At 43.8% G+C, this 16,012-nt stretch overlaps 1 protein-coding gene across 3 annotated transcripts in view; it reads left to right on the top strand.

Moving 5' to 3' along the window:
* The window catches only part of LOC133024706 (exostosin-1), a 198,974-nt gene extending 188,345 nt beyond the window's left edge, over nucleotides 1-10,629 (top strand). For all 3 annotated transcript variants that reach the window (XM_061091873.1, XM_061091874.1, XM_061091872.1), the window contains 3 exons: nucleotides 5,687-5,847; nucleotides 6,598-6,769; nucleotides 10,444-10,629. In XM_061091873.1, the coding sequence (XP_060947856.1) occupies nucleotides 5,687-5,847; nucleotides 6,598-6,769; nucleotides 10,444-10,629 (519 nt within the window). The remainder of the gene's footprint in view (nucleotides 1-5,686; nucleotides 5,848-6,597; nucleotides 6,770-10,443) is intronic.
* The last annotated feature ends 5,383 nt before the right edge of the window (nucleotides 10,630-16,012 follow it).

Below are 16,012 nucleotides of genomic sequence, written 5' to 3'. Positions count from 1 at the left end.
ATTTTACTGCCTGGCTCATAAACAAGAAACAAGATAGAAGTTACTGCTTCATTATTCATATTTCAAATGTGTGTTTTCACTTTTAATGAATGTTTTATGAATGAAATGCTTATATGAGTAAAGTTTGCACACATTTAACCTAAACATGACAGACCACAGTATATCGATCCTCATGGAAAATCCTAACAAAATGCTCTTTAAACTTTAAACTCTGTCACAGAATGTGGAGTCAAGGGACATTAAATCTTCTGCAAAACTCCAGCAGGTGAAAACTGTTTTTCTAACCAGCCGCGGCCGGCGATGGTTTATTTCAGCCGGTGGCAAAAGGTGGAGACGTCTTAACACAGTATTGATTCTGCTGAAATGAGGCAGTCAGTCCACGCAGTCATGAAAACAACTCATTACTAATGAATCGTCTCGTTCTGCTGAACAGTTCAACGGCTGCTGAACTTAAAGAGCTGCGACACAGGCTTTAGATTCCAAACGCATCACGTGAAGGAAAGCTGGTGTTAATTAAATTAGTGTGTTTGGTGTTGGGATCATATTCCCTTTATTTAATGTGAAGGAAAGGAAGATACACAAAAGTGAGTAGAAAGAAAGAAAGAAAGAAAAGGAGCACTGGCAAAAATGTAGAAGAGAAACAGGAAAATTCAATATCAGAAAAAGTGGAAGAGAGGGTCGTCCACTAAGCAGAAAGGTCGGTGGTTCGATCCCTGCCTCCTCCATTCTGCGTGCCTAAATGTCCTTTGACATGTCCCCTGACCCCTGTGCTGTAATTTAGATTATTTCACTTAATCGTATTTATAAGTTCTGCAGAGGAAGTAAATATATTTCTACTCATGGTGTCGTTCAGGTTTTTTTTCGAGCAATACTCTGAGCACTTTGTGGTTTTAAAATAGTCTTTTTTAATGTATTCTCTTGCCGTATGAGTGACTCCTTATCGTCCGAACCGAGACATTTAAATACTGCAGAATAAAGTTGCAACACTCTGTTCCCTGTGTATCTGAACCTCGTCTGATCCGGAGCCGCTCGTCTGCGACGCTGAGTTCCAGCTCCTGCTCCTGAAGTCACAACGAGCAGCCGAACTCGTTTCTCCACCGACTCCCAGCGAGTGAAACACATGATCCATAATGGATCGCGAGGCCCAATGAGCCCGAGAGATCCAATATATCCTTAAACTCTGAGATGTTTTATCGAATGGGGGCGAGTCAATGTTCACCTTTCCTACGCTAATGGGATCACAATTACACTTTATGGCCGCACAATTTGTGGCACGGCAATAACAGCGAATTTCTCCACATAAACTTTTATGGCCACACGACTATTTTTTTCTTTTTTTTAAAGGAGGAGAAGAAGATGACAGAGGGAGAGGAATCGTAAAAAAGCGCATGTGGAGTGAATCTTCACCGCGCTCGCCATCCCGTCGCTCTAATCGCCCTTTCAACGTGGCGGGGGGGATTTATCGAAAGGGGGATGAAACGTGTCAAGTGAGGGAGAGAGAATATGCCAGACTGGACATAATGCTTTTATCAGGAGGCTTCGGTATTGTAACACCTCAGAGGGGAAGGAGCGGCTGTGCCCATTTCATAATTGCATTGTTTCGGCTCATTAAGTGTATGGTGATTCCATGAAGAGAGATTAGAGGAGAGAATACGAGCGGAAAAAAAACCTGACGAAGCTTTTGTCTGTGATTGGGCGGCCAAGCGTGCGGCTCCATTTCGCCCTTTGGAAGACATTTGCATCGCGGTGGCTCCGGAAATTCGCTCTGCAACAGCTTTGGCAGAATTGTGATCCTCTTCTCATTTCAAGGGATCACTATGTAGCCACTGAGCCCTTTTCCAAAAGCCATTAACGCTTTAATCAGCGTGCAGGGGTTTTTCAATATGGACTCAAACCATCTGTTAAAGTGATCGTGAATTCATAAGAGAAGATTATCGAGATCACCTGCCCACATTATTTTAATGTACAGTTAACATTTAACAGTAATTAAAGCTCCTGGGTCTTAATATCCCACATGTTTTACAAGAGAGAATGTTTTGTCTGTGATAGTGAGAGAAGTTATTCATTGATAATATTAGAGAGAAAGTCAACAGGTCCCTGAACATGTTGCCGATTGTGGAGAGAAACTCTAGACATCCATCGGGAGAGGTGGTTGAGGAAGAGGGGAGAGAAGAGACAGAGGGACGGGGGGGGGGTAGAGAATGAAGAGTATATACATCGTGATCTGTATTTATTCCCATAGCTTCAAACGAGCATGTAAACTCATTATAGAGCAGCTAGAACATAATGTGGAGGGATTTCCTTTATCAAAATGTGTAATTTCATTAATGTTTTAATGGACTTTAATCATTTTTAGAAAAGGGGACAAAGAGGAAGTTGGAGGATGAAAAATGTTCAAATACATACAAATATGTATTTTAATCGTGGTTAGCAACACAGTTTGAGGTGTTTCTGTACAGTCGGTTCACTCTGCATTCACACGTGTCCATTAACCTTCACAGTCCAGTAGATGAGACCTAAATTCTAAAGACCGATCGTGAATATTCATGGCACGCGCAGAATGTTGCTCTCTGTTTGTTTTTGGTTGGACCCGTTCGGAGCTCTGAGCCGTGGAAGTGGAGCGAGGCAGTTAAATCCCAACACTCGTATTTCAGCCTCTCATAAAAGGAGCTGTAGCGATCAATGAAAGAAACTCAGGGGAGAGTTGTCACCAGATAATTTTGGGGGGGTTTGACAGGTTGACGGGACAGACTTTTTCTTTTTAAGTGCGACAGAACTGAGAGAACACTTTAAGAACCGGGCAGAGCAGTGCACCGCCGAGGGCAGCTGCTGAAAGGAGCTATGATTCAGGAGATTCTGCTCCACAGATTTGCAATAGCCGCTTGTAGCTTCACTGTCGGACCTCACAGCTCGGCAGGTCGGCTCGGATCACACTGAGACGCCACGGCAGAACAAATACCAGTTCTTTAAAACACTTATCAGCCTGAAGGTAGAAGGGAGTTGACAGTGAGGGGCGGAGCAGCGGCTTCACTTCACAGGGAGCTAAACACGAGAAGACACATGGAAATACAACTTTTCACAACACGTCTGAAAAGAGCACAGGGAGGATCCAGACTCTGAAATGTGATGCAGCTCCTTTTCATCTCATAACAGTGGACGTGTTGAACCCAAATGTCAGAAGAGATTTGTCACGGATCTATTTGCTGGATTGACCCGATGCTCCTCGGATCAATTCTGGCCTCGATGACTCTTCTCAAGTTACTTAAAGGAACTTAGACTCAAGTAGAAGTAAAAAAAAGTACTGTAAAAGTACACAATAGGTCAGGGGGACTGTGGTCAAATGTAAGGTGATGATAGTATACTGTGTTTTTCATCCCCGGGTGAATATGCATTGGAATCTCAGCACGTCCCATTTCCCGAGATGTGTTTCGACTTCTGACTGTTTGTGTGCTTTGAGGTGGAGAAATCATTGAGGCTGGGAACAAAATGTCGGTATATTTTTACGTGTTACCTTTACTTTTACCTTTTCTTTCTCCAAATATTAGCAAAATGACGATGAGCAAAGAGAAAGGATCAGGTGTGACTTGGCACATAGATACATACAAACAAATGAATCATTAAAAACATCTGTATTTGCTAAATGTGGTGTTGACGCTAATGACAGATTTTTTAAGAGAAAGACATTTTCTTTTTCATTTTATTCCGAGTTGTTCCGACAACACGTGAATTCTCTGTAGGTCCCATTGCTCTGCTGGGACCAGTTTTTCAGCCCTGCTCACATGGCTGACTCTTTGTGGGTCATGCTTTAACCTCAGGTGTGTTTGATTTTTGGCTCCTGCCGTGGTCACCGGGTGGAGTCACCGGGTGGAGCCTTGAAACAGCGAATATTTAAGGTGGATGCAACCTTTTTGTTAACCTCTGCTGAGGTAACGCTACAACTTAAACCACGGCTGCATAATGACACGTCCTATTGACCCCTGACCCTGCTTCCTCCTGACCCCCGGCACATTTTACAAGATACTCCGACCTTAAATCAACATCCTGCAACTATCTCACCCCTAAAATAACGGCTTCAAATGAATCCTGCTCTCACAATTAAACCTAAACCTGAACTAACTGTAACTCTAAAAGCCGAAAGCAGCTTCTGCACCGTGTGAAGCTGCTTCCTGTTCCCACAGGTGGTGTCGCTCCCATTTACGTCCCCACCAGGATATAGAGAGACCAGCGCACACACACTTTTAATCTTTTAATCTCTGAAGGAAAAAAATTATATTTGCATGATATCATTAATCCCTTCAACTCAGCTGGAGACATCTGACACATCTCACATGCAGTGTAAACACATGTACGCACACACACAGACACACACACAGACACACACACACACAGCCGTTCATCAGGGGCTCCACTGAGAATGGCAGCTCCAACCTTTCTCCCGGCTTAGTGCTGCCACTTTACAGTAATTGCTCATGCGATTCATGACAGGAGCCACGAGGTATCGCTAAAGAACATCCACTTTGGACGCTCCCCTCCCACAATCCTCCTTCCTCCTCCACTATTCTGGTAATTAATTTTCTCCCTCGGCTCCTGTGTGTGTGTGTGTGTGTGTGTGTATAAATTACCAAGCATTTCAGTGTGTGCTAATCCCCGTTCTCTAGTGTGTCTGCCCGTAAATCTCGCTTGTGTTTTTGAATTCAAAAGAGGATATTTCTCAGGTAGCCTCGGATTCCTCAAGGTCACAGGAAGCCGAGAGGGAAACAAGAGAGACATGGTCCATGTAGCTGCTGGAGAAAGATGTGCAGATGCAGAGGGGACATGTTAGAGAATCTGAGTGGTGACTCAAGGTTGACAGAATTAAACATCTGTTAAAAGAGATTTGAATCATCACACTCTGTCTGTGATTCTTCAGAGAATTAGCACCTCATCATTTCAGAGGGATTTCACCTACAGACTCACGAGTGTTTGGAAGATTCAGGATCCTTCAAGCTGCAGTAAAGTGCGATCATCATCTTTGTCTTTTCACCTCATCGGTTAACTTCTGTAAAATCTCAGATAAAACCTAATGAACCTTCACGTAACTCGTCCTGCAGCCGTTTTACAGTAGAAGACATAATCTGCCATTTTCACAGAAACACTTTCACACTAAATTAGTTTCTAAGAACAGTTGTTTGTCCTGGTTGAACCTTTAAAGAAACCCCGATAGATTAAAGATGAAAACGCTTTGCTCTGGTTTACAGTTTAGTGAGCTGGTGGTTGATGGAGGTCTGGTCCGTTCAAGGCTCTAAACGTTATATATTTCAAGAGAAGCTGTTTATGTAGATAATTAAACAATATGTGTTTTGATGGGGATATTTCATGTGGAAGGAAAGTGGTGAGTCTTTTAAAAATGTTGTTTGAAATGTCTCCTTGTTCGGCTGTGAGGAGGCAGAGAGGTCGTAGTTTGGAAGAATTCCATGCTGACTCAGCAGGTTAAATGTCATTTGATAGCAACTCTGAATCTTTATCTTCATATTCGGAATACGTTCCTGCATATTTTCAATAAAGTAGCTCTATCGACCATTTTCTGCTTTTTCCGGGCAAACCACCTCTTCCTTTTATCCAATTTCTCTCTTGATCTTGTTCTAATTTTCAATTTGTCTCCTCGTCTCTCCTCCACCTTCCTTCTTTCCCCTCCCTGCTCCTCCAGGTGGATTTTGCCTTTATCGTGTGGCAGAGTTTCCCGGAGCGTATCGTAGGTTACCCGGCGAGGAGCCACTACTGGGACGGCTCCCGGTCCCACTGGGGCTACACCTCCAAGTGGACCAACGACTACTCCATGGTCCTCACAGGAGCAGCTTTCTTCCACCGGTAAATTGCTGTTAATATTTAATATTTAACTTTAATTTAGCATTCGGTTAATTTATTATAAGCCCTGTCACCTCTCCCCGTGCCATAGTTAAGTAAAGATGACACGAATATCTGCCTTCTAGGGAACTAACCTCTAAAGAAATCCTTATTCCTCCTCATACAGACCCCATTAAAACTCCGTAGAACTGGAAATGAGATCGTATTCCACGTCTCTACTCGCTCATAATATGATTGCCTGAAAAACACAAAGCCAGACCTGAAAGAGAGAGGGGAAGAAACAGAGAAAGTATGAAGCAGAGCGGTAAATTGAAGGAAGAGAAGTGGGATCTGAAGCTTCCTGTCACGCAGATAAACAGCTCCCTCATTGTTCTATTGTTAGGATGCTCAGTGCAACTCCTTAGTCCTTTTGTTATTGAGAATCTCAAATGGCAGCGCGAGGCAGAGATAGAATAACGGCGTGTGTGTGTGTGTGTGTGCGTGTGTGTGTGCGTGTGTGTGTGTGTGTGTGTGTGTGTGTGTGTGTGTGTGTGTGTGTGCGTGTGTGTGCGTGTGTGTGTGTGGGAGAGGGATGGCAGGCGTTGGCAGGGAGCTAACAGAGTTGACGGTAATCTGGTGCTGCCATGTTGCTGAGAGTGCATCTTCCATTCAGAACACTTGAGAATAGAAGTGCAGCTTTTTAAAAAAACTGGATACACACAAATATCCTCGTGTATATATATATATATATATATATATCTGTGTATCCGTCAGGTACTACCACTACCTGTTCACCCACCACGTCCCGGCCAGCCTGCTGACCATGGTGGACCGCATGGCGAACTGCGAGGACATCCTGATGAACTTCCTGGTGTCGGCCGTCACCAAGCAACCGCCCATCAAAGTCACGCAGAAGAAGCAGTACAAGGAAACCATGATGTCGCAGGTAAGGCTTGTGATTCGCCGACTTCACGCCTCACACGTGATCACAGGAGGGTGCGAGCTGGTTTTGGGTTTTTTTCCAACCCACTGCAGAGTTTTAGAGACGTTTGGAATCGCTGCAGGTCCAGAGTTCGTTTGAAAACATTGACACTGACTGCTGCTTGCTGATTGGTTTTCGTTCACGACCCATCCTTGATGTGATTCATCAGGATCCAATCACATCGGCCCCTTCTGGAATAAAACAACCAGCGTTAGCCTCGATATTACAAGCATCGTTGACCCTGTTCTGCTGTAAAATTTGGCTTTTTACAAGGACGCAGCTGTTTACATGAGAAGGAGATGACGCCTGGTGTCACGTGACGTATGCACAGGGATTAAAACTGATACAGGGCCAAACAGTCATGTGGATTGAGGTGGTTTTATTTTGAAAAGACCGATTGTTTCACGTATTCAATCGTGTCCCCTGTGATCAGATCTGACTTCCTCACTCTACGTGCAAATGATCACGTATGTAATTTCTATCAGTGTAGAGAGCAGATTTTTACCTGGTTTACAGACGTGTCCGATTTCACTGTGTCTGTGTGTGTGTGTGTGTGTCTATGTATGTGCATGTCTGTGTGTGTTGTAGTGGCACATCGTTACCCTCCCGGTTCATCACCTCCTCTGCTGATTCCTGACGTACAAATACGATGATCAAAATCCTGCTCCTTCATGTTTATTTCACTCTTGAGAGAGTTTGACGATAGAGAGTGAAAGTGTTTCCTGTTCTGGAGAAAGCAGATGAAGCGCCTGATTTATTTTCTTATAAATATAAAGGAAGTGTCTCCTTTTGTTCGATACGCGACCGTGGAGAAGCTTTAGCCTGCAGCCTCGACCTTCTCTTTGGGATATTTAGTGTGAGTGAGTGTGTGTGTGTGTGTGTGTGTGTGTGTGTGTGTGTGTGTATGTGTGTGTGCATGTGTGCTTCTTGTGGCCTGCCCTATGTCAGGCTCTGATTGATGACCTGACCACAGGCAGTACGATGACGCTGCAGTATGGACTCAATGATTAATGTCTTAATTGTGAAGGCAGCATGGCAAACCAAGATTTACACGCTGCTTCCCTCGCTCTTTCTCTCTCTTTCTCTTTTTGTGTGTGTGTGTCTTTTTCCTGCTCCCTCCCTCACTCTCACCTCTGATTTGTTGCTTTGCTGCAAGCTACAGCAGATACGAGGCATTTAACACAGGAACTGACATCTCGTGGGAAACTTTGACGAGGGAAGTAAAGTTTCACAGAGCAGCAGAAGTCGTGAAATCGTGATAAAAAATGTCCACAAATGTTAAAACACATGTAAATCCCAATTTATTCATTTTAATTCTAGTGTAAGTGAAGGAAAACTTCTTATTTTGTAAATATTGAGGGGCACAGAGCTTCTGATTTAAGAGCTCAGAGGCTCGGAGGGAGAAGAAATACGTCCGGCTGAGGCAGTGGCTTCCATTAAATCAGAGCTTGAAACCTGCTTATATCATATCGCCGTCTACGATTTTACCTAAATCTCGTTTTAACTGCTGCAGTAAGTGAAACTGTTTCAATTTGAGTGGTTTTATTCTTTTATTTATTCTTTTTACGACTGTTTTTTATTTGTTTAATGTTATTTTTTGTGTTTTTTCTCATGTGTCTTATTTTGTGAAGCGTGTTGTTATTGTGTCTAGAGAAGTGCTTTATAAAGAAAGTAATTGAATAATAAAAACAAATATTTGGTTTCACGAAATCAGAATCATTATCCGTCCAGTTGTTTTTGCTAAATCCTGAAAACACACAAACGCACATGAAACCAAACTGTGGCTCAAACCTCGAGCTCTGAACCAAAGAGCGGATCCCAGGAATCCTTACAACCCTTCTCACGACTTATATCTTACACAGGTTTCATTATTTAAGCATTCATTTCCCATCTAAGAGCTTCTCGTTTCATTCAGTGTGTCGGAGGGTTTCTTTGTTGTTTCATTATTCTGCCTGACCCCCCCCTGTGCCCCCCCGCTGCCACCCTCCTGCAGCACACAGGATGAATCTGCTCAGACTCCACACCTCATGCTACATTTAACAAAGAGGTCTCTGGCCCTCCACCCTGCCCTTGCATGCCCCCTCCACCTCCCCCCCACCCCCCAGCGGGTGTGCATCTCAGGGAACCCGACGTGGACGCGGAGCAGCAGGAGATTCTAGTTTCCCAGCAGCTTTTCAAGAGCCTTTGGAATGCTTCCTGTGTTGAAACAACACCTGAGTGGAGCTCAAAACTTCACATTTATCTTCTATTTTTGTGAAACTGTTTTTTGAGATTTGTTTCTCGCTTGCTGTGAACCATGTGGAGGATCTCCTGCTGTTTTCTGGCATTGGCTCCTTCACTGGGATCTTACTGGGGAACTGGCTGAAGGAAAAGGTCCACGGCTTCACATTCAGACATTTGCCTTCACACACAGGCCCAACATGTAGGTTCTCTGAGTTCAGTGCATCTCTGACAGCAGCTTTAATGTGGCTCCCTCCAGACTTGGGATCAAGCTCATAACAATCCAGATGGATAAGGCTCTGTAGTTAGTATTCTCTGTTTTTTTATGTACTGGTCTAGTTTCATAAAAAAGGATTTACTCTGGAGCTGTGGAAGCTAAATGGCAGTGAAACAAAGCTGTTCCTGTTTTGTAAAATGTTCCCACGAGGACTCTCTGTCCTCCTGTTTCTAAAAGAGAGATGAAACATGTGAACTCTGCAGGTTTCAGGCAGTTGCAACCTGTTTTCCTCGACGTGTCCCGCGGCTCTGCAGAGTGAGACGGCTGACGGACAGAGTATAACCAGCCTTCTAGAGAAATGGGAGAAGCTGCACTCTCTAACAATATGTGAGACGCTGTTTAGCCTGGGAAAACAAACAGTGACTATTGGTTTCTCTATGAGCAGGAACTTCCTGTGTGTGTCCTGACGAGCTGTCTCCCATCAGGAGCAGCTTCACCGGCTCGGACCGTTAAACTGATCTCAGCTCAGCTTCGCCAACTGGGATAATGAGAAATACCGGACGTGTCAGTGGCTGATTCGTGGGCGTGTGTCGACGAATGAGTCGGTCGATCAAATCAGCTGTTTTAGCTGTGTTGCTACAATCAGATTTATTTATTTCAGAGATGATTCAGTCGTTTATTATCATTTATCAGGACTCATGTGTAGGAACAAGTTGGGTTCAGGTGTTTCTGCCCTGACCTCGTGTTTCTGTGCCATATGATCGAGATCCTTGTTTTCCAATGTTCATTTTTTTCTAGACCATCACTGTTTGATGAACTGCTTTACCTTAAACTAGCAGCTGCAGTGAGTCTGAAGGTTGAAAGAGAGAGAGAGGATGGTCTCTTTCATTTCCTTCCATCACTGAAAGACACTTTACAAAGTAAGGTAACGTTTCAATCTATCGATCAAATGGGCGACTGGACAAACAGTGAACCTCCACTTTATTGTCGAGGAAAAGTTTAGAAACAGACTTCAAGGTTCATTCTTAAAAACACTTAGAAGTTATTAAAATCCAGAGTTTATATCCACATTTTGAAGGTTTCCTGCTGAAGAGTTCTAAACAGAGTTTGGTGGATTTGTTACCAAGCTACGTTGACTGTTTCCTCACTCGCTCTGAAACCTTCTCCCTCTCCGTGTGTTTCTCTGCTCCTCTGAACTCAGGGCTCCAAGGCGTCTCGCTGGGCCGACCCCGACCACTTCGCCCAGCGGCAGAGCTGCATGAACGCCTTCAGCCACTGGCTGGGCTTCATGCCCCTGGTGCACTCCCAGATGAGGCTGGACCCCGTGCTGTTCAGGGACCAGGTTTCCATCCTGAGGAAGAAATACAGAGACATCGAGCGGCTGTGAGCGCACGAGGACACAAACCACCGACGGACACTTGGCAACGTGTGTGTGTTCTCGAGTTGAATCTGAACAAACTCACACGTGCACTGGACATAAATGTGATGAAGCACCGACGCAAGCAGAACGCATCTAACTGTGCGTTTCTATGTGGACGAAAAAAAAGGTGGACGTGTGGTTTCCAGCCACCTGTGACAATACACATAATAGTGACTGCATGGATACACATGCAGCAAAGACCTCGAAGGCAGTCGTGACCACAGACAAGTACGTGTTGCATGGTTTGAAAATGACAGGGCCTGAAATATCATGTCATGTGTTAATTTTTTTAAAAGAGAGATGTTTATTGTGGATATTCACCGGAACAGATGAAGGTTGAAGGTTCAAGAGATTGAGAAGTTATAGGTTTTATTCATGAAGTCAGAAGAAGCAGTGTTTTGACGTGTGTGTGTACAGTGAGGACATTTTATGGACTAACGGGACAAACTGTTGCTTCTGGGTCTGCCCCTCCCCCCCCCCCAAAAACACCCGGAGACAACGTCCCGCTTGTATTCTACTGTAGATTCTCAGCAGAGGTTCCTGTCTGTATGAAGCAAATAACAAATAAAATAATGTTATGTTATACGAGACGAGGGTCAGCGCTCGCCTGTTCCTTTCTTACCTCTTAACGTCTTCTTCTGTCCTTTTTGAATGCGGTGCCAACATCATGTATTTATTCAAATTACTATTATAGAATAAAACTAACCCTCTGCATACCTTGATGAGCCAACCGATAATATTCAGGCTGTTCTGGCTGCTGTTGATAACTGCTCAACAATGTTTGTACCAGTATGCACCAGTGTAAGTTGCTATTGCAGGTTCTAGGTCCTGATCCTGCAGAGACCAGAGCAACGGAGCGGCCATGCGGTGATGGGTGAGTGCTGCTTGGTTGTAAAAGACACTTCCTGGAAGAGGGAGCTATTACTTCTGAGTTTTTAATTTGATTTTTGTGTAGTTTTTCTCACACTCAAGGGTCTGACAGAGGATTTCACACCATTTTAAACCCTATTTAGCCAATTTCAGATTTATTGATATTGGCCGTACAAATACAAATTTGATTGGTCCAGGTTTCAGACAATTTAAATAGGACTAAGAACGGTTTTAATATGAGACAAAAAGGAAAGTAATATTTTGAGAAATGTTTCAAACAGATTCATTCATTCCACTCTCCTTTCACTTGGTATCACGTCGTGCACGATCATCTTCACTTCTGCATTTGATCTGTGGCTCACACTAACCATCGAGACGTCAGATGAGCAATCCACAGTTTCCAGTTGGCAGCGAAGTGTTGACATCCCCCCCACCCCCCCACCCCACTCCCCCCCAAAGCAGCCACAGCAGAGGTGCAACCAAACCAGTTCATCCCAAAATTAGACTGGTGCTACTCTGCAGTCACACGTCAGCTGGAGAAGTTTGTGTGTTTCAGTCAATCATGATGCGTAGAAACCATTAACACACTGTAAATGACACACACACACACACACACACACACACACACACACACACACACACACACACACACACACACACACACACACACACACACACACACACACACATGTTTAAACCTTTCTCCCTCGCGGCTCCCTCCTCACATCTGTCTCTCCTCATTCATCTTTCTCTTCATCTGTCTTTCATTGATTTCCCCCCCTCTCACCTTTCCTCTCCTCCCTCCTCTCAACGACAATTATTATAATAACTTGATCTCACGTTCTGATTTTTCCCCGGACGCCGTTATTTCATCTCACCTCCTCTCTCTCATCTCTCACAACCAATCACCCGGATCTCTTCATCACGGATGTAATCGTCTTCAAAGCTGGATCCACGGTCTCATAAGAAGAAACACGTCCAGGGATGTTGGACATTTCACACTCTGCCTGTTGAATTTCAGCACATGCGCTGTTCGTTGTCCAGATTTAAGAGCGAGCTGTCAAAATAAAGTGATGCCTTTTAAAGTACGAGAGCAGAATGGTCCATTCTCTCCTCCCTGGTCACTTTCTTTTTCCACAATCTGGCAACTAGCAGAGCCAACAGATGATTTAGTGTGAAGTACAATGGGTTTCATTTCAGTTTGCTTTAGGGAACACACCTTTTGCTCCTGTGATGCATTATTATTATTGTGTGTGTGTCTGTGTGTGTCCATGTGTGCTTGTGTGTCTTCCTGTGGTTGTGTGAACAGATTTTGGTTTGAAACTGTCCCAGAGTTTTTCCCTCTTCAGGTGTTTTCCTGTGTCACCAGGTCTTCAGTTCTCTGAAGTGTTTTTATCCGAGCTGCTGTTCACAGGTCTCACTCACATTCGTCAGCAGGATTAGGAAGAAAAGTTCTTTACAGATTTCCACCAAACTCGATGTCAGGACAAAAAAACATGGGGCTGAGAAAGAACTCGTTTATTTCAGGATTTCTTGTCAGTTTATTGAATATTGTGAGATAGGATGTGTTTTATTTTGTGAATCAGGGGTCGGATCCAGGAATCTTTAATTTTGTGAGTTTTTCAAATTGACCTTAAAGGGACTCTTACCTTTGTTGCATTTGAGAATTACAGCACATTCAAATCATCCCGCCTTCCTCCAATGCCCCACCCCCTCGTTCCCATCCGCGGTGTTTTTTTGAAGAAACTTTATTTACAAGCAGACTTACAAACAACTGCCTCCGCGCACCCACGTGAGTTTTTGTTTACCAAAGCAATGGATTCGGTAAGTTATATACATTTACATTCACATGCCTTGATGACGCGGGCCTGAATGCGCCACAAGAAGCAGACGGAAAACCTGCATGTCCATGCAGCAAACAGACAGGTCTGTCGGCCAATAAGGTCCTTCGGTCCGAAGAATTTTATTGGTTGAAGTTTTCACTAAATATTATGAGAGTGAAATAATTGTTTGTTTTTACTCCTGGTGGGTCTGTCTTGCATTTTAGAGTGTCATTACCTTATTAATACCAATTTAACCTTATCCAAAAAAAGTGTAAAAATGCAACAAAGGTAAGAGTCCCTTTAATAGCTTAGAGAAATAATTCATGGATCTTGATGAAAACTCAAACGTATAAAAAGGAAGATCCATTAAATGTAGGTTCATGAGGGGATTCTCTCTCTGTCTCTGTCTCTGTCTCTCTCTCTCTCTCTCTCTCTCTCTCTCTCTTCTCTCTCTCTCTCTCTCTCTCTCTCTCTCTCTCTCTCTCTCTCTCTCTCTCTCTCTCTCGTCTTCATATGCTTTCATGCTCTCATTTTGATTTGCATTGAAATGGATAAAGACCTAATGCCGGTCTCTGTCTCATCTGCCGTGATTTTCAGAGTTTGTTTGGGTTTCTCTCCAGGACAGAATCTCACTGCAGGTAAGTCACTGCAATAAGGAAATAAGAAAATCTGCACAAGCTCCCGTTAGAGGATTTATTTGCCGGTGACTTTTCGAATAGATAACCTCCTTAAATACCCACAACCTATGTTGAACAACTCACTTGATGTATCAGCAACACAAAATATATACATGTCGTAGTAGATATAACAAACATAGTGGGATGATGTGATATTTAGATAATCCAGCACCCATCGAAAAATGGGTAATAAGCTATTAAATGAGCACAAATCAGGCACAAATAACTGTGACTCCTGCACATTCAAACCTTCTATTATCCCCCTTTTGTGTCTCTTTGTTCCATGTGAATAAAACAGGAGTCAGTGAAGCGCAGAGTCTGTAAAACGCTGTCGATAGGGAGTCCATAGCATAAGGAGATCTCGCAGAGTGTCTCTCTGCAGCGGTTTTATCTTTGCACGCACACAGAGCCGTCCTCTCTGTGAGGGCCCGTTTAAGGGCCTTGTCTCCACTGTGATCAATTACAGGTCAGTGTTAGTCATTGGATGTGATCATCCATGGGTTCCCTCAGGAGGAAACTAAACTGCTCCACTTCTCCTCGGCTTGTTCTCACTGGACAGCGAGCATATGGATCCCTGTCCCTGCTGATGTCAGTGGAAGCGGCACAAAGAAATGTGCAAAAATAAATCTGACAAGAGGGGAGAGGAAAGGGAGCTTTAAGGCTTTTTTAAGTGACGTAGAATCCAGAACCCCCCCCCCAGGGATCCATGAAGACGTAGGAATACTCGGTGGTTTTGTTTCACTACTGGAGGAAAGTGAATTTACAGGGCAATGAAGTCGCATCATGTAAAAAAGCAACTGCATCACCGAGTCTAGTGATACAAGACGAAAGTTACAGGTGATGAAAAGCTGATTTTATCCAGATTTTCATCACCGGTAGCCAGCCACCAGGGGGCGGTCAAGAGGTTTGGGTTTCACTTTTGGGAGCTGTCATGTCGTCCACCCTTGTCATTAACTTCAAAATAAAAGGAGGTTGAAAACAGTTATATGTTGTAGTTTATTGTAGAATTCTTCACTATCAAATATCAAAATCAGTCGCTTACATATACTTGATTTTTATATATTTATAATGTTGTCATTAAGATCGAATGGGGATCTTCAGCTGTTGAGATGTCGCCGCCTCCCAAGTTACTCTATCGGGTAAATTTCTTTACTTTCTTTTCATTTCTCTCCATTCACTTTCTTTCTTCCTGACTCAGGCTGAACAGCTGATATTCAGATAAAAACCAACATCAGAAAGTCGATGCGATAAACGAGTTGCCAGGGCGACTCCATCATGTGTCTGTCGTGCGGAGAACAGAACATCCATCCATTCCCATCAGCCCATCGGACTCGATCAGTCCTGACAGGCGGCCTCTCCTCCTCCTTTCATCTCTCTCTCACTCTCCTTTATTTATTTTAAGCTGTCAGCATCCATCTCATTCGTTACGGCTCTATTATGCAGCGCTGCCTCAATAAAATAACAAACGCATGAATAAATCATACCCGGCCTCCGTCTCTCTGATTCATAGGGTTTGGATAATTATTCAGTTTTTCCTGAGAGAGCACTCATTGATTCGCCGTGACCCTAAACTGTTTCCAAGGTTATGGAATGGGAAATTGATTGGCGGCGGCGGCGAGCGGAGATGGAGACGGCGAGCGGACTCGCAGAATATCCAAGTATTCAGATCTCTCCCTCCCTCTCTTCCTCTCTTCCTCTCTTCCTCTCTTCCTCTCTTCCTCTCGCTCCGCAAATATCCATGACCAAATGGACTTATAATTGGAAGTCAGGGGGCCCAGAAATACTCCTCACCTTCTCCGGGAGTCGTGGAGATATTAGTTCTGGTGAGTTACAGGGTTGATATGAGCACATGGGGAGAAGATGATGGAAAGAGAAAGTGATTAGGAGGAAGCTTGTCGCTAGTAAATTTGAGGGACTCTCTCCTCTGGTAATTTTGTATTTTTTCATTACTTCTGTTTTTCTCACTTGTACTTTTCCCCT

Source organism: Limanda limanda, chromosome 18 (assembly GCF_963576545.1).
Source record: "Limanda limanda chromosome 18, fLimLim1.1, whole genome shotgun sequence".
NCBI lineage: Eukaryota > Metazoa > Chordata > Actinopteri > Pleuronectiformes > Pleuronectidae > Limanda > Limanda limanda.
This window is presented reverse-complemented; position numbering and strand designations above follow the sequence as displayed.